This window comes from Trachurus japonicus, chromosome 19 (genome assembly GCF_045865225.1).
Source record: "Trachurus japonicus isolate A0001 chromosome 19, Traja_1.0".
In the NCBI taxonomy this organism is placed as follows: Eukaryota; Metazoa; Chordata; class Actinopteri; order Carangiformes; family Carangidae; genus Trachurus; species Trachurus japonicus.
In genome coordinates this window covers 16,332,882-16,352,058 of record NC_140925.1, presented here as the reverse complement: position 1 = coordinate 16,352,058, position 19,177 = coordinate 16,332,882, and the positions used below count along the sequence as shown (strand labels likewise).

Here is a 19,177-nt window from a genome sequence, read left to right as displayed (position 1 = left end):
GAAAGCAACGTTAAATCATCTAAACACCGACTGTTGTAGGTTAGATGGTCCAGCGTTTTACTTGACCTATCTGGGCTATAGGAGGACGTGAACATGTACTTTTCCTGTATTCATAAAAGAGCTAATGATATAGATCAGTTTGAGTGAAGTGGCTCAGGTTGGTGTCTCTGACTTACTTGGATTTTCAGTATCAGTCAATCCTCCTCTCTTTGAAAGACCAACCTTCACAGATGGATAGATAGTGTCATCTTTCAGCACATCTGCAGTCTGCTTTCACTTTCTTCTTTTAACCCTCATCAGGCAGCATCACTGGAGCGTATGAGAGGGTTGCTGTTTCCTAAGATACAGACTGGATGTTAACTCCCTCTAAATTATCTCATTAATATGACAAGACTCCTGTAAAGAACTAATGTAAAGATTTGAATGTTTTTCTTAGTTCCTGGCTGTACAATACAGATTACGATCCAAGCAAAAACCTAATGGTCAGTGGTAAACGTCAGTAGAACACGGCAATTAGGCAACACAAAGCTCTGCATCTTTTTCTATCCAGCTCCAGCTGATGGAGCAGAGCTCCATTGTAAAAGTGTTAAAATACATCCACACTAATAATGTGATACTGAATACAGTTTTGTTATGAGTAAACTGTTGAAATGAAAAGCACCTGCAAATGCTAACTTGAAATGTTCTCGCATACAGAATACAGTAACACACCATATGAACTTTAAAACAGATTAACAGTATGAAGCATCTTGTTTCTCTGTCAGTCAAACTGTGCAGTCAGAACTTGTCAGGGCAGTTGTGTTGAATCTGTACAGCAGAGTAGAAATGAAACATTCACTAAAAGGTTGAATTTCCAACCCAGGCACTAGGATATGTTCACTGTAGAGTAGGAAATTGGACGATTTATCAAAAACTTCAAGTAATAATATGAGTAAAATATTAATCTAATAGACCCAGTGGTTTGCACAGTCTCCAACCTGAAAACGTCATAACATTTTAACATATGATACTACATAAGACTTCCTGACTGCACTGTAGTCTCTCATTTTATATTGGTAAATGTTTGGGTCAGTTCATACACAATTCAGATGTTATTATTTCTTTCTACTTGAAACTGAAAAACTGAAACTACTGAAATCACTAGCACTGCTCCTGTAATGGGAAGTTTAAAAACTGGTCAGAATCTGTTCTTCATCTGTCTGACACAAACTGTTGATTGGCTGTCTCCTCCTCTGCTTTGTGACTCAAGAAAAACACAGTTAAATGATTGACTATAGAGTACAGATCACTGCAGTGTAGCTTTCTAAAGCAGGTTCATTATGTGGGATGTGAGGATACTGCTGCTGGAAGACAGATATGTTAATATATATAATAAGATATTCATCCAGCTGCCACTAACATACAACACAGGCACAGAATACTTGATATACTGTACACACATTAAGTCCAGCTAATGAAAACTAATAAGGTCATGAAGGTTGTTGTCAGTGTTTGTTGAGATGTGTTAATTTAATTGTGCAGTCATTTTGGGGGGGTGTCTGGGGTTCTGTTGAATAGCTGAAGGTTACACTCAAAGCTTTGCTGATATGTAGTTGACAAATATCACAGCCTTCAACAGAACAGCTATATATAGTCCCACCAGTGTTTATGATTGGTGTTTGCACACCTTCCAGTAAATACAGCCTCAGTTTTAGACTAGACCTCATACATTGGGAGTATTTTAAATCCAATATAACACCAGTGTAAGTGTAGATTAACAAGTGATTTCCTATGGTGGTCATGTTAGGTTGCATTAGACTGTACTGGTGTATGTTGAAACATTCCCAGTAATATTTGTGAGCTTTGTCACTATGTTTGTCTGCATTCTCTGACCTTTGACTTTTCTGATTCTTACAGAGTCATTATACGCGAGCCCAAGCCAACAGCCCCCGCCCCATCATGACCTCATCAGGCCCCAACCCAAAAGGTTCCCAGGGGACGCTGGCCTCCCAGCAGCACAGCCAATCACAGCAGAGCCAGCAACCAGCCAGCCAATCGCACCACTCGCCCGGCGGCAGCGGACGGGAGCAGAGAGAACAGCGCAACTCTCGCTCTTCCAGGAGGAAAGGATCCGACAGCAGCGTTCCAGAGGAAGACAAGGACAGGAGAGAGGAGACCACAGGGAGAGGTGAGGGCAAGCACCTTCACAGTGTGGAACTGACTCAAACATTATCTACACGGTACTAGCATCAGGGATTTCTGCTGCTCTTCTGTTTCCACCACAAAATCACAGTGAATAACATATAACCAAACATAATATGTTTATTTAGATCTCTGCATGGTTGTACACACCACAGCCTCCAGGTATGATTCATTGTAGTAACCTGGACTCTCTGACAAAATAGCAATGGTAAAGATGACTGAGTCAAAGTTATTCCCTGTGGTAAATGTTTATTTCCGATTAATGACATTACTGTTAAAGAGCTAGTAAAAAGAGCTACAAGCAAAAGGAGTCAGGTCAAGAATGAATAAACTTCTCTCTTTGTGTTTGTTTTTCCAGACTCCAAGTCCAAGGTGAAGCAGGTGGTGAACAAACGCAGGAAGGGTGAGGAAGATGAGAAGAAGGCAGGATTAAAGAGGCTGAAGACCGACATGACGTCTGATCTGTCAGAGAGCAGTGACTCAGAAAACCCACACAACAAGAGGACCACCCACTCCTCGTGCTCCTCTTCCTCTTCCTCCTCCTCATCATCCTCCTCCTCCTCCTCTTCCTCCTCCTCAGAGCCCAACTCTGAAAATGAACTTAAGACTCGCAGCAGTGACGTAAAACCAAGTGCCGTTTCCAAAATGGAGGAAGACGAGAAGCCACTCATGCAGGCCGCCAAAATGAACAATTCCTCGTCTCTAATTGGTCGGCTGTCCCCATGGGTGGAGCTTCAAGCAGCCGAGGACAGCAAGAAGGGTGTGGTTAAGGAAACTGGCAAAATGATAATGAAGGAGGTGGAGGAATTGGTGGCGGTAACACAGATCACCCAGTCTCCACGGCAACAGTCTCTGATATCTGACACCATTCAAGGCAGCATCTTGGAGAGCAGCAAGAACACTGTGAAAGGTACAGTCAGCTGGTGCAGGGTCACTGTCATGAATATCACAAGTATGATTGAATACAGCATTCTTATAGTGTGTTTTTCCTGTTTTGTTTTTTTCAGCATCTTCTCGGTCCCAGACCCCGTCGTCGTCCCATCTCCATGGCAGTGGTGTGATTGACATCACAGATGACGCTCAGGCCACAGTGCACCGCGAGAGTTCAGAGGCAGTGTCGGCGCTGCTGGCCTCCCAGAATGCCGAATCCACCGCCCTGTCACCGTACCTTCCTCTCAACCCTTCCCCCGTCTCCTCACCTCCAATTGCTCCTTCTCCCTCACCATCAGAAGGAGGCAGGAGGACAGACATTGAGCCTCCTATGCAGCATCAGCAAGGCATTATGGGAGGTGCTGTGACAGCAGCCAGGAGCTCAGGCAGCAAGATAGAGTTTGCTCCCTCTGAGGTCATCAGGTGAGAAAAGAAATCTTCAATTCAAAGAACTTTATTCATCCTCAGCAGATCAATTCAAAAAGTGTCTTTGTCTTAAAGACAGGTTCTGAATATTATGATTCATGTTGCTTCTTAAACGCCCCGATATGGAGAGTGGGAGGAGAAGGGTCATTAAACACAGACCTGTCCCATTGTCCAAGATAAGATATAGTATGTCAGAGAAATCAGGTAATAGGAGAAAATGTTAAACTGTTTTCATTTTAATTAATACAACTGTGAATGTAATGATATTCAGTCAACAGTTCATGCATCCAGCGGGCGAGCAAACAGGAATTAAAGAGCTCCATATTTGTGTAATGTGCAATGATGAAGCTGATGTGAATACATATTAGTGGGCTGACAGTGTCCAGCAGTGATGCTCATTAAGCTTCAGCAGGAAAACATGCAAGCTGAGAAAAGAGAGACAACCCTCCCTCCCTCTCTCTCTCTGTTCCTCTGTCTCTCACCTGCCAACAAATATTTCACAAGCCTATAATTCTTAGTATAAATGTGCTGGTATCTCTGAATGAAGCCATTAGGGACATTTAATGTAAAACCTCAGGTGATAAAAAAAAGCACTTGGACAAATACATTAAGCCAACAATGTTATGTTGTCAATATCTGAAAGCAGCTTTATATGCACCACAGAACCTCATACACATGCAGCAGGTCAGTGATCACATTTCTTCCTTATCCTTCTCTACATGTTATTTACTGTTGCACTACCCACACAGTAGCACTTACCAGTTTTTGTGTGTGTCTGTGTGTATCTGAGGTGAGGGCTTGCAGTGCAGTGCAGACTCCTCACACAGTAGTGGGAGTACAACTCTTCCTTCTTTGGACTGATGAATGTCTCCACACTGAGAAAGGGCCTGTGTGTGGTGTAAGTAGGTGGCACAGCAGCAGTAACTTCATTCATTATTTAAATCCTCTGATGTTACATGGTGATCTCACTGTAACCTCATTAACCCACATCCGTCTGAGAGATGAGCTGTTACACACAGATACACACAGCGAGCGTGTGACTGCTGCACCATTTAAGCTGTTGGGGTTTTTGTTGTTGTTTTTTCATTTTGCTCCTTGAATGCAACAATATATGAACTGATCTAATGACTGGAGTAAATAAAATAAAATAAAATAAGGCAATAGATAATTATAAGGCGAATAATTGAAATACTACTTAGTGAGCCTGTAACTTACTGCAGGAATATAGCTGCATCAGTAAAGGACCACTGCCAGTGTATTTTGATTAAGGTCTGTACTTCTGTGGTGATATATTGTTAAGCTTTGGGATTCAGGTTTTTCTTTTTTTTAATCATGATTCAACAACAGAATCACTTATCATTAGAGTGATGTGATGTAGTAAATTAATATCATTTCTCTTATATATAATAGAAACTAATGGCAATCCTAGATGAAATCCTAAACAAATTAAAATATCAGTTCTTCTGTGCTTTTTTTCAGGCCTGTCACGTCAATTGCTGATAGCGTGGTGCTGGTAGAGAAGGAGAAAGCTGTCCCTCCCCCTCATCATCATCTTCATCATCATCATCATCATCAACAGCACCATCATCATCAGCCACACACACAACAACAGCAACACTACACATCTATCCACCCCACCATCAAGAACTCATCTTTATCTGAAGAGACGAGAAAGCACCCACAGCAACAACAGCCACCGCCCCCCCATAAGATGAACACAGTCCACCCATCTGACCTAGCCAAATCCAAAATGAGCCCCAGCCCAAACCCCACCCCACCCCAGCTGGACACCCTGAAACAGAAGCCCCAGCACCCCAACAACTCCCAGAGCCACCCCTACCCCAACACAAACCCCACTGAACTTCTCAAAGCGAAGTCCCAGCCCGGGCTGCTGGACATCTCCAAACCCAAGCCCACCACCTCCCCAGAGGTCTCTAAACACAAAATACCAAGGTACCCCGACACGTCACCGCCTCCAACAGGCCGCTTGTCTGCTAAAGTAGAAACAGCGGAACCGGTGCGGTCTGGTTTTAAGCCGGTGCCGGCGCGGCCCGAGTCCGGAGGAGCGGGTGCGAGCAGCAGCACCAAGAGCCCTCTGATCATCGATAGGAATGAAACTTTCACAGTTTACAGGGACCCGGCGCTGGTCCGCTCCGACACGGAGAACTCTGTCGCCGCCACCGTCTCTTCCAACCACGTGGCGGCCTATCTCCATCCCCACCTGCACACCCTGCACTCCCCGTCACCCCACTCCCCCTGCCTCACCCCTGCCTCCCACCCCCACCCCCACGCCACCTCCCACCTCCTCGCCGCTTCCCACACCTCTGCCCTACCTCATCCGCACCTCCTGCCCCCCGGGGTGCTCCCAGCTATGCCTCCTCCCACAGCGTCGCTCCTCGGGGGTCACCCTCGGCTCGACTCCCCCGGCGGGTTGGGTCACCTCGGCCTACCTCATCCGGCAGCAGCACACCAGCAGCAGTTCCTACAGGTCTGAGTCCAGATACCTACACCTGTAGACTGTTATGTATAAACTAACTCTGATGGAGTGGGCTGATTATTTACACCGTTGTCTCAGATAGTTGAACTAAAAATGTGTTTTTTTTCAGGGCCAAGGCCCTCCTCCACCCCCTCTACTAACCCAGGCTCACAGTGGGGCAGCAGGCCTGGGTCTATACCCCATCCTCTGGCAGTATCCCAATGGAACACCAACCTCCTACCCCCCAGGACTCAACCTGCCCCCCACAGCTAAGTGGGTCCACCCTGAAAATCCTGTCACTGTAAACTCTGAGGCCACTCTCAGGAGGGTAGGTGTTTTCATGTTATCATCTGATGTGTGTGTTTGGACGAATGAATGCATGAGACTGAGTCTGTTTGTCAGATCAAGAAGAACAGACTAGATAGAGGTGAGATGTGATGGAGATCATTTTTAGTCAGACAGAAAGAAGATGTACATGAGCTTTTACTGCCCATCATAAAAATTAATTATTGCCTGCTCAGTGTTTTTCTCACATGAAGCTGGATGTGACGACAGTTCACAGTAATGTGCTCTTATGCCAAGAACATAGCCAAAGTTAAGCTGACAAAAACAGTTGACATGCTGCCACAGAGGAAGTTCAGCAGACTGCAGGTCCACATTCTGCACTTATGACCAGCCAAGTTATCACAACAGCTTCTACGTGCTCAGTCAGCAAATACCACACACACCTCTTTCTTGGTTTGATGAAGGCACTTTTCAATTTTGGCAACTGACATGGAATTAAAACAATTAAAAAATGTTAGACAGATTATAATCTTGATATTTTATTGTATATTATTTGTTGTAGTGTGTGAGTGAGTGAGACATAGACAATATTGTTAAATGAGTGTGTAGGTTTTAGTGATGTTAGCCTTACTGTGGATGTTCCACACTTGTCCCATCCAGATGAATTGTTTTAATGATGTTGTCTTGGTGTGCGTTGTGCCTGCAGAACACAGCCAGTCCGTGGCTGCACCAGGCTGCTGGTAGTGCTGGTGACAGTCTGGGTTTGCTGAGCCATGTTCCCGTTCGGCCAGCAAGCGCCGACGCCCACCGCCCCCATGTCAAGATCAACCCACACGCAAGCCCTCCACTGTCAAAGACCTGTGTGGATATTCATAAAGAGTGAGTAGAAACATCAGCGACATGTTGAGTCGGAAATGGCTTCATCTAAAAAAATAAATTCATAAATCTGCAACCAAACACTATTAATGGACCGCTACCCCAGACGGGGACAATTAGAAAGACTATTTCACATGTATACAGATATTATATAACAAATTTCTGTCATTAGATTTTGGTGGGCCTAGTTGGACTAAGAGCCAGTCAGTAAAGCTCAGGACGGAGAGTCTCAGGAAGATTGCGCAGTCAGTGGGAGCACGAGGCATTCCTTCAGTCTGTAGCTAAATTAAACACGAGAGAGCTGAAATGAAAGACCGGCCACAGAATATTTGTTCTGAACATTTGAACAGCCTGCCCTTCCCATTGTGAAGTTGATGTGTTCAGAGAGAGGAGCTAAGTTAGCCCTGAGAGGCAGACGAGCAAAACCAGGTCAGCCAGATGAAGTGAAGTGGCACTAATCCAATATTAAAGTGGTTCAGACAGAATGCTGTTCATTCAGCAGCCTCTGCTCTCCTTATGTAACCACTCGCCATTATTTAGACACCACACAAACACACAAACACAAAGCGTCACTGAGGAGGCATCACACATCGCTTGTCTCTCTCATTAGCCCAGTGATGCTGAGTTGGTTAAAAACTGCTGACCAGATAGTCATACCACATGGATGGCCTGTTACCCAACCGTATTCACACTCTGATACATCCACTATCGTTTAACAACTTAACATGTTGTACTTGTCTGTTTGCAGCGATCTGGATAAGAAAGGTTTCATAGATCCCATCAGGACTTTGACGATGGCCCAGCTGAAACAGGAGCCGATGGACAGGAGTCGCACGCCGACGGGGAAAGACGTCCACCTACACCGTCTCTACCTGGACCCCCTGAGCAAGGCCCGGCTGGGAAACACACAGGTACACTACACTTCGATATCATTTACTATAATTGTTTTTTTCCCATCTGCCACTCAGGGCTTGTTTGCCGTCATACCTATAATGGTTATCTCTACTTTCAGATTGGATTGCACCAACTTTATGATATCAATGTTAAATTGTTAGACCCCTCCATTTGTCGACATGCAAATCAACATCTCAAAAAGTAGCAGGTGTTGTTGCAAACCTCTTGTTTGAAAACTAGAAAACCTCTCCTTAACTGTGCTTATATTTTCTTTCCCAGGATGCAGTTCAGGCAGCAGACCGAGTCAATAAATACAAAGAGGAGAACAGGCAGATCCTGAAAGAGAGCATCGAAGTCGCTCCCTTCACCGCCAAGATCCAGCGCTCCAATGACCATGGGATGGACCGGGACAGAGAACGAAGCAGAGAGTCTGCCTTCCCCGTCCGGATACCAGCTCTCACCTCCCCCAGCCCGAAGGCCAGCCACGCCCATCCTCATGTCATCCAATCAGAAAAGAGCAACTACTTCACCACACTGTCCAACAGCGTGGTGAACGAGCCTCCAAGACTGTACTCCTCCAAGGAGATCAGCTCTTACTACGAGAAAGCGTCCGTCGGAGCTCCGGGGGTTGTAGCCAGTATCGGGGCCGCCGTGCCAAACCAGGGAGCTCTGTCCCTGGGCACCCATAGCTCCAAAACCTCCCTGTCCAAGCCCCCTCCTCTCATTAAGCACCAGCCCGAAGGAGGAGAGGGGTTAGCAGGGAAAATCACCGAGCAGCTCAGCCAGCAGGTAACACTAGTCCAACAGCAGCATCAGCACCATACTCTAGACAGGATAGAGCGCCGCAGCCCTGCCATCTCTCCATCCTCCACTACGTCCTCCTCCGCTTCAGCCCCCAACCACCATCACCATCACCATCACCACCAACAACAGCACCAACACCAACACCAACAACAACACCAACACCAACACCAACATCAACATCAACATCAACAACAACACCAACACCAACACCAACAACAACATCAACACCAACACCAACATCAACACCAACACCAACACCAACACCAACACCAACACCAACAGCAGCACCAGCTCAGGGCAATGCCATCCCTCCACCGAGCGCCGGTCTTCCATCCCCCCACGCAGCACGCACTGGAACGAAAGGAGGCCGCCGAGCGAGAGAGGGAGCGAGAGAAGGAAAGGGAGAAAGAAAGGGAGAGAGCGGGTTACGGTGGGCGCCTGTCCCCACCTACCCTCACACCCATCCAGCCAGTCAGCTTAGCAGCGACTGGTAGCAAAACATCAGCGGAGCAGCAGAAACCTCCCACGCTGCTGCCGGAACTCAGGGACGTCAAAGGTCATGGAAACGCCACCACCATCACCTCTGTGGCCTCGGCCATCAGTAGGGAGATGATAACTTCATCAGCAGACGGGTGGAGAGGTGGAGAGATCATTCAGGAAAGAGCGGGGCTGTACTCTGCAGAGAGAGGAGTGTCGAAGAGCAAACCCCAATCCGCAATGGCATCAGTCATTGTACGCCCATCGACAGCCATGAAGTATGACAGTCCTGTTGGTGCTAATAAATCTGGTGCTATGATCCATCAAGACCTCCCCCACGGGAGGTTTTACCCATCCAAGCTGCAGGGGGAATGTCCGAGGTTAGGGGAGAGTGTTAGAGACCTCGGAGCCGGCAGGGTTATCCAACCCAACTCGAATATGGATGACATGTGTGTCCAGTATAAAAAGACTTCTGTGTGTGGCCTGCAGGGAACTGTGGGAGCCAACAACACAAACTCTGTGTGCAGGACTGTCGTTTCAGCCTCTTCTCCTTTCGGCATACAGAGCAAATGTGGGACAACTTCTCGTGAGCTAGGTTACACAATTTCAGCCCAGAGTGAGATAGCGGCTCATAAAAGTGGCATCGGTGGCTGGGTGCTGGGTCACTCAGGCCCAGGAGAGCACCTGGAGGGCTTTGGCTTACGTACCACGTCTCCCGGGGGATCTCTGCCGCCCCCTAGTCCGGCAGTGACCCCCCAGCCCAGTCCAAGCCTCACCCCGACACCGAGCTGCATCTCCAACTCCAGTCAGCCGTTCTCCTCCTCGTTTGTCCATCTCAAGAAGCACAAAGCTGCGTTGGCTGCAGCCCAGTCCAGAGGCAACCTCTCCACCGCCCCCACATCCATCACAACTGGAAACTCCTCCCTGTCTGTGGATGCAGTTGACAAAGCTCCCATTCACAGCTCCCCACCTCCCCCGTCCTCGAGCCAAGCCTCATCATCATCAATCGACAGCAGCAGCAGCAGCAGTAGCAGTAGCTCAGCCAGCGGGAGCACAACACCGGGCAAGTCCAGTCCCCTGCCCAACGGCCAGTCCTCAGGATCGGCCTCGACGAGCAGCGGGCAGCCCAGTAACTACCACAAGCTGAAGAAAGCCTGGTTAACCCGCCACTCTGAGGAAGACAGGAACACAACTGCAACAACAAGTTCCACCAGTACGAAACCAGAGAAACTGCCCAGCATCACCACCAGCACCAGTAACACAACGACCACTACAGCCATGTCAGAGATGATCAAGCCCTGTACAGTCAATCTCAGCGCCTCCACCTCCAGTGAAGTGGAAATGAGCAAGGACATTGGAAGCAAAGCTGAGAGAGAGAGACAGTCAGAGGAGAAGATGGGGGGAACAGCAGGAGGCGGGGAGGAAAGGAAGGCCGCTCCGTCATTAAGACGAGGGAGCAAACGGTCGTACGAGTCCGGCTCAGAGAGCGGGGGAGATGACTCGGACGCCAGTGAGAGCAAGCTGGAGGGGCGAGCCAAACGGCAGCCTAAACCCACCTACAAGAAGAAACAGAATGACATGGCCAAGAAGAAAGGAGACAATGAAAAGGATGAAGATGACTTGAAGCCCAACGGCATCTTCAGATCAGCCCGCGAGAAGACCAAGCTCAAACTGGCCAGCAGCAGTAAGTCTTATAAACATATCGACTGTTGCAGACTTCTCTTGATAGTTTGCCAGGCAGCAAGTGTGAAAACATTAGTGGCAGTGACAGGATGAGGCTGGTGATATTCTACACTGTTGTTATTGTTGGCAAATCTCAAGGTCACACACAGTGTTTTAGTCCAGTTCCCACTGTTTCCCTTCCTGCTCTGTGGCCTCAGCTCCAAACTCACTGAACCTCATTGAAAATATAATAATATTAAAGTCACTGGGCTTTAATCAAACAGGAGCTCAGGGTAGTTTTTAACAAATTTTACTCAAACAGGAGGAAATGGTGCATTTGTTGTTGGGGACTATTTTGAGAAACAGATTAAACCACATTTGCTGCTATAGTGAGTGTTTGGGGGGCAGCAGGTCAGTGGAGTGGGATTTAGTCAAAATAAACCACAGTGTGTGTTTTCATGTTTATGAAGTAGCATATCATGTAACAGTGTTATTTGTGGATGTGTTTGTAGTAGTTTGAGAGACAATAGAGTTCCTTCATCCAGAGGAAACGGATATGTCAGACGGCATCATTACATCACCTTCCTATTGCCCCACCTCTCTCACTGTCAGACCAAAATACACCAACTACTTTTGCTACAGTGTGCTTATTTTACTGAGACCTTCAATTTCAAGGTGGCCACATTCAGTAAAGTGTAACTTCATCAAATAATTGCAGCAGAACAGCAAAGCCCTGAGGGCAGAGGATGAAAGTGTCAGATGAAAGTGTCAGTGGAGAGCACTTCAGAGCAGAATGTTTAGCTCCATCAGGCAGGTTTAAAAAAAAAAACTAAGTTCAAGGTTTGATTGATCATTTTGTACCTGGAGATTAATTAAGGGCAAAATTATCAACCAAAAGAAAACCAACTGGACATAAAAAGATGTGTGTCACCCCCATTAGCCCACTGGCTTACTTAGAAATATTCTTACAAGGGTGATTCTATAACTCAGTGTTCCTGGACATTAAATGCACAGATGATATAAACATAGAGCAGGTTGGCTGGTCGGTCAGTAGGTAGGTTTATTTGCTGCTGTAGTGACAGGAAAAACCTTTTCAGAATGCATCTCCTATGTAAAAACACTTCAACATTGACTTCTTATGAATGTGTGAATGTAGCAAAGGTTGGTGTATTTTTTCTGACTGTAACAAATAACTCTGAATATCTCATAATGAAATGGAGGCACAGTTAATGACGTAATAATGTGCCATCTCCTCAGACGGGATCCCCCGCTCGGTGCTGAAGGACTGGAGGAAGGTGAAGAAGCTGAAACAGACAGGGGAGTCGTTCCTGCAGGATGACTCGTGCTCAGAAATCGGCCCCAACCTGCAGAAGTGTCGCGAGTGCAGGGTGATCCGCAGCAAGAAGGGAGAGGAGCAGGCGCATTCTCCTGTCTTCTGCCGCTTCTACTATTTCAGACGGTAAATCTCTCACCGACTTGTTTCCTTCCCCTTGATATTTCCTCTCCTAGTCGTCTTAATTTGATAGTTTCCTGACCACACAACACACATTCTTAGAGAGGATCCCTCCATCACGCATCGTCTCACTTTCAACTTCACTCCAGTTTTCTCTTTAGAGAGTACGTAAGTGCTTAGTGTGTAAACAGACAACCACAAATGGAGAGCGAGGACAGGAGACAGGCTCTCACTACACATAGATTATTAATCTTATGCAGTATGCCCTGCTTCCGTCTGTCTGCCCCTGTCTCATACACACACTTGCCGTGGACACACAGACATGCACTTGTGTTGGATAAGCAGCAGCTGCAGTCTGGGGTCTAACAAGGTAAATCTGCCAAAGAGGATTTTCTGCTCTATAATCTTTTTCCTCACTGACTCACTGCAGAACTGCTGCTGCTGCAATCCACCCCCCCCCAAAAAAAACCCCACTCTGCATCTCCTCTTCTCATTCTGACTGTCACCTTATCTCACCTCCTTCCTGTCTGAGCCAGTGGACTGGGATTTCAAAATAAACATTCACCTGAGCTGATCGGGTTGTCATCAAGAAAAGCTTTGTCTCACTCTCATTCATTATTATTCTGAGTCACTCTGTTACTGTGAGCTGTTGTAGAATCGATCCCACTTTACAGTGTTACTGTATGTTAGATACTAGTGTTAAAGAAACAAAAGAAAGGCCAGCAGCACTCGTGTCCTTCTCAATGTCTTTTATTTCATACTGCGTCGGCGCTTAGCACAGACCGGTTTCGACAACGTCTTCCTCAGTGTGCAGAGGCACACTGAGGAAGACGTTGTCGAAACCGGTCTGTGCTAAGCGCCGACGCAGTATGAAATAAAAGACATTGAGAAGGACACGAGTGCTGCTGGCCTTTCTTTTGTTTCTTTAAGTTGATCTTTTGGCCGTGCACCTCTTTAGTTTGTTCCTGAGAGTTTTGTTGGAGAGTGCGTGTTTTTCTTTGTTTTTAGATACTAGTGTTGACATCCCCCCTGGCATCAGTGTGCAGCAGAATGATGGTGCTCAAAATATGTAATATTGTGTGTTTTTCTGGTGTTTACAGCTTTGTCAGATATGACACAGTGTTTAATATCATGCAACTTCCGAGTGGTGATGTAAGTGTCAACACCAGCTCTTTTAGCAGCAAATGAGACCATCTGCCACAGTGTTTGTCAAAGCTTTTCTAATTTGGCGGCTATGTGAGGTCATTCCAAGTCCAACTGCAATTTCAGCAGGATGCAAACATGATGTTGTGTGCAACGTGTAGAAGAGGCATTCAGTTTGGCCATCATGCTCTATTGGTCCATCATACGTTTATTACCTGAGTCCCCAGTCGTTTTGAAAGTTGATGTGATCTTTCTCTAATGTCGTTGTCACTGTTGCACAGAACTGAGTGCTAAAAATCTGTTTCCTACCATCCAGGCTTTCCTATAGTAAAAATGGAGTCATTCGGATGGATGGCTTCTCCACTCCAGACCAGTTTGACGATGAGGCTCTGTCTCTGTGGGCCCCTGGAGCAATGGACGAGAGCCACCTGGACCAAAACACCGCCAAGTACATCCTCAGCTTCATAACAGACAAGTTCTGTCAGATGGTTGTGACTGAGAACACTGCAGCTACCTGGGTCAAGAAGGATGGTGAGTTGTCTTAAAAACGGCTGACAACTTAATGAGCTCACCTGAAGTGTGTTTTTAAATTGGACCTATTTTCTGTGTTTTTCAGCCAAGCTGGCATGGAAGCGAGCGGTGAGGGGGGTGAGAGAGATGTGTGACGCCTGCGAGGCGACGCTCTTCAACATCCACTGGGTCTGTCAGAAATGCGGCTTTGTCGTCTGCCTGGACTGCTACAAGGCCAAGGAGAGAAGGAGCTCCAAAGGTCAGTATTGTTTCTGTCTGGACAGTTAGTGGCCAGATCAGAGGCCAGATGAGCTGACTGCACAGAAATCTTTGCATGGACTCATATCACAGAATGACAAAGAACTGACTGGCACCAGTCCAGCATGGATTAAACTCCACAGTAGAGATCAACTCAGAGGTCATACAGTGCTCTCTGCTCTGTAGACTGCTTTTTCTCCTTTGTTTTCATTGTCCACATGTTCTGGCCTGGTTTGGGTTTTATGGTTTTTAGATCTGGTAGCACAGATTAGACTGTGACTCATCACTGCCATCAACTTTACATTAAATACCTGACCCGACAAACAGTTGATATCCAAAACAATTGGGAGCTACTGATCTAGGTTTTTTACCTTAGCATGCACCCAGGCTTATTATTGAATTCCTTGCATATGCTCTCCAGATGACCTAGTTTCTTAAATAAATCATGCTTCTATTTTAAGGGACGGACTCCTTCCTTCTTGTGCGTCACATACATATTTGTCGTACAGCATCTGACATGTGCCCTTTGTTCTTCACAGATAAAGAACTCTACAGCTGGCTGAAGTGTGTGAAAGGCCAACCCCATGATCACAAACACCTGATGCCAACACAGATCATACCTGGCACAGGTATGATCTCTTTTGTTTTCCTGTGTCTGCATTCCTCTGTCATCTCTATAACTGCTCACTTATACACTCACACAGATGAATATTAAAGATGAACTGAAGTGCTAAGAGTCAAATAGTCCTCTCTTTGTTTTTTGATGTCTGTTTTGGGTGATGAGCTCAACCTTGATGTCTTGTTACTGCAGTGGTACAACAACTGTCCCTGTCCTGCTGACTGGCTCGTGTTCCACTTTGAAGGTTGTTCATTTCCTGAAGTGTTGTAACTCTGCTGCATCTCTCTGCTGTTTCAGTGCTCACAGATTTGGTGACTTCAATGCACTCGCTGAGGGACAAACACAACATCAAGTCCCACTGTCCCTGCACCAACAAACAGAACGTCCTCACCAAACTACCAGCCACCAATGGAGTCTCACAGGTACAGTCCACGTACAAGGCTGGGCCATAGTTCTTCACTATTTATATATACTGTAGAGATATATACTGTAATTATTTTCATAATAACCTTATAAAATGTATTGAATAGATCCGGGTGTTGTTATACGTGTTAATGGGATAGTTTGAATTTGATGGCTGTTTAGATTAAATTTATCTTTTCACTCTCTCACTCTACTCACTCTGTTTCTTTCTTGGTAGTTTGTATGATAAAACCAACCAGCCAGTCATATTTAACCTTTGTCACCTCCCTCTGTCAGGTTCTACAGAACGTCCTGAACCACAGTAACAAACTGTCCCTGGTGAAAGCTGAGCCGGGCTCTCAGCAGAACTCCGATGTCGGAGCCACCAAGGCAGAGACCAACGGTGGAGGTGTTGGAGGAAGCAGCCCAGGCAGTGATGGAGGTACGGCTCCTGTCACTCCACCAGAGTCTCAGTCTCCTCTGCACTTCCTGGCCGACCTGGCAGAACAGAAATCCAGGGAGGAAAAGAAAGGTGAGGGGAAGGTTATGGTTGTAATTATTCATTCTTGTTTCACCTGCAGAAAGTATGACGTGATCAGTGACCTCTTCTTCTTTCCCTGTTCTGTCTCTCTCACAGAAAACAAGGAGTCAGTGTTGTTGGGCAAATCACTGAAGGAAGACAAGGAGGGAGAAAGCCTGGAGGTCCTGCAGCAGTGTAAAACCACCTCACTGGTAGCTAACAGCACAGAGCAGGGCTCCACGCTCAGAGACCTGCTCACCACCACCGCAGGGAAACTGAAGCTGGGTTCTACTGATGCAGGAATCGCCTTTGCACCAGTCTACTCCACTGCATCTCAGGTACACACAGACATATTGGTGATGTTATCAAGGATTAGACTCATTGGTTTAAAATGCATTGATTAGTGCTTGTTTAATTTGCTTCATTGCCATTGGGAGGAATGCTGCATATGTGCACATATACGTGCGTTAATTCGTACATGACAGATAGAGAATATTCATCCCCGAATGGCAGAAAACCTTTTTAGGAACCCCTGTTTTTCCAACTTCAAAGAGAAATCTCTTTAAAAATTCTGAAATGTTGCGTTTTCTCTTTTCTCTGAAGACGGGAAAGGGAGGGCGGAGCATGCCCAATATCCTGGATGATATCATTGCTTCAGTAGTTGAGAATAAAATCCCCGCCAGCCGCCAGAACATCACCACCAAGCTGTCAATCAAGCAAGAGCCTGTCACCACAAGCAGCAACAACAACAACAACGCTGTTACTGAGGATACCAAATCAGACAGGAAGAAGTCAGTGCCTGTTACTGCAGCTGTGCCAGAGGAATCCACCAGTCAGTACCCAGACATTCCCCACTGCTGGTTAAACAACAGACGGTTACTGTGGCTCAAAGATCACCGCAACCAGAACAACTGGAAACTGTTCAGAGACTGCTGGAAACAAGGACAGGTACATATAAGCCTTTGCAACACTAGCAGCAATATCCATGGCAACAGAGCCATACGAGTTACATAACAGAAAATAACCGCCATATGAATGTGTTTGTGCAGCCTGTTCTAGTGTCAGGGATCCACAAGCGACTGAACGCCAGTCTGTGGAAGGCTGAGTCCTTCAACCAGGAGTTTGCAGACCATCAAGGAGACCTCCTCAACTGCAAAGACCAGGTGGTGTCCAACTCTGGGATCAAGGAGTTCTGGGATGGATTTGAGGACATCACCAGTGAGTGTTGCTCTTCTGGTTCATTTGATTACGTAGTTGCTTGCACCCAGCCACAACAGCACTGTCATTGACGAGCTATTACTGATTCAATCTGACCTAAATCTTCATACCTGTGTAGAGCGACCCAAGTCCAAGGATGGAGAACCTATGGTGTACAGACTGAAGGACTGGCCGTCTGGAGAGGAGTTCATGGCCCTCATGCCTTCAAGGTGAGCATACAATATAAAAAACCGTACCTCTTAATCACACTTCAGCAGCCTGTGCTATTGAGTCACATGTTTTTGTTCAAATCTGCAAATGACAATGTCTGCAAAAGTCTTTCATGAGCCACAGTGAAGAAAAGTACAAAGTGTCAGAGTGACAAAATGAGACATTTTTTGCAGGTACGATGACTTGATGAAGAACCTGCCCCTGCCTGAGTACTCTGACCCAGAGGGCAACCTCAACCTGGCCTCCCACCTGCCGTCATTCTTTGTCAGGCCAGACCTGGGGCCGAGACTCTGCTGTGCCTACGGTAAGAGAGAAATGAACGGTGATTAAACTTGACAACTTTCATCATTTCACTTCTGTAATTGTTTGTATGTGAATCTTCTATCAGGAAATGAAAGATTTCAGAGGCTCATAACTTAATGAATCTGAATCCTTTTTATTGGAGATGTTTTATGCAGAGAGATCCCCCTCCAGCCTTTTTCTCATGAATCAGTTGTCTGTCCTCCTCTAGGTGTGGCTGCATCTCAGGACCAGGACTTTGGCACTGCCAACCTTCATGTGGAGGTGTCAGATGTCGTGTCTGTGCTCGTCTACGTTGGAGTAGCGAAAGGCAACGGAGTTCTGTCCAAAACTGGTAAGACTGAAGGCAGCTAAAGAATCAACTTCAGCCACAGAGACAAAGGATAAACAGTCATTGGGACAGTAGGACACACATTATTAGTGTGTTAGTAACAGATTAAGAGCTCTATCGTACAGCTTGGTTATCTAAATATTAGCTGCTTCACTATTTCTCCTGGTCTTCTCTGATTCAGTCTGGTCTTCTTCATAAATAAAATCTCTTGGCTGACTTAAGTGGAAACAGACAAGTAATTTACGCAGAACTGAAAACTGTTATTTATTGATTGATTGATGATTTGCTTTTGGAAGAGTAGAAAAGAGCAAAACTGGGGATGGTGTTGAATGGATGTAGCGCTCTACATCAAGAAGGATTAGTTATTTGGAAGGTGATGAATCAATTATTTTTAGGGTTAGGGTAAGAGAAAAGTTATAATAAAATGCAGCCTTAGAAACATGAGTGTGTGTTTGTCTATGTAGGAGTACTGAAGCGTCTGGAGGAGGAGGATCTAGATGAAGGAGTGCGGAGGAGGCTCAAAGACTCCAGTGAGACACCGGGGGCGCTGTGGCACATCTACCTCAACAGAGACATAGACAAAGTCCGAGAGTTCCTGCACAAGGTCAGCTCACTGATAAAACATGTCTACTCTCTTCTACAGCTCTAAATGAAAATTAACCAAACTGCACTATCAAGTATTAATTTAATGTTTCCTCACCCTCCACCTCAGCTCTGTAAGGAGCAGGGACTGGACGTGTCGCTGGACCAGGACCCAATCAGAGAGCAGGGCTGGTATCTGAGCAGGAAGCAGCGTCAGCGGATGTTGGATGAACACGGAGTTCACGGCTGGACTGTAGTTCAATTCCTGGGAGACTCTGTCCTTATTCCAGCAGGGGCAATGCACCAGGTATATAGCATAAACACATATGCACCTTACGTTTTACTAAAATCTGACACACTGAGTGTCTGTTTTTGTTTTATATCAACATGAATGCTGGAGACAGCTCTGTGTCTGAGACCCTGCAACAACTGCACACAGTGTGCATTACTTCCTCTGAGCCACAGAGCTCCATTGAAAACACATCAGTGAGACGTACTGTTGTACTGTTGCATTGGGTGACTTACTCCTTCGTCACCATCAACACACTGAAGTTTATTTTGACTCTGTCCCACATACTAGAGGGCTCAGTGTGGATTAATCCATCGCTGAAAATAGTCCC

General features: G+C 46.2%; 1 protein-coding gene across 2 annotated transcripts in view; it reads left to right on the top strand.

Annotated features, from left to right (window-relative positions):
* Positions 1-19,177, top strand: part of jmjd1cb (jumonji domain containing 1Cb) — a 108,299-nt gene that overhangs the window by 85,064 nt on the left and 4,058 nt on the right. For both annotated transcript variants that reach the window (XM_085761216.1, XM_085761215.1), the window contains 22 exons: positions 1,897-2,167; positions 2,540-3,091; positions 3,189-3,534; positions 5,017-6,025; positions 6,144-6,341; positions 7,005-7,177; positions 7,923-8,085; positions 8,348-11,033; positions 12,269-12,470; positions 13,924-14,138; positions 14,224-14,376; positions 14,915-15,004; positions 15,292-15,416; positions 15,694-15,928; positions 16,034-16,254; positions 16,520-16,864; positions 16,966-17,134; positions 17,253-17,343; positions 17,518-17,648; positions 17,856-17,978; positions 18,440-18,579; positions 18,688-18,864. In XM_085761216.1, coding sequence (XP_085617342.1) covers positions 1,897-2,167; positions 2,540-3,091; positions 3,189-3,534; positions 5,017-6,025; positions 6,144-6,341; positions 7,005-7,177; positions 7,923-8,085; positions 8,348-11,033; positions 12,269-12,470; positions 13,924-14,138; positions 14,224-14,376; positions 14,915-15,004; positions 15,292-15,416; positions 15,694-15,928; positions 16,034-16,254; positions 16,520-16,864; positions 16,966-17,134; positions 17,253-17,343; positions 17,518-17,648; positions 17,856-17,978; positions 18,440-18,579; positions 18,688-18,864 — 7,815 coding nt within the window. The remainder of the gene's footprint in view (positions 1-1,896; positions 2,168-2,539; positions 3,092-3,188; positions 3,535-5,016; positions 6,026-6,143; positions 6,342-7,004; positions 7,178-7,922; positions 8,086-8,347; positions 11,034-12,268; positions 12,471-13,923; positions 14,139-14,223; positions 14,377-14,914; positions 15,005-15,291; positions 15,417-15,693; positions 15,929-16,033; positions 16,255-16,519; positions 16,865-16,965; positions 17,135-17,252; positions 17,344-17,517; positions 17,649-17,855; positions 17,979-18,439; positions 18,580-18,687; positions 18,865-19,177) is intronic.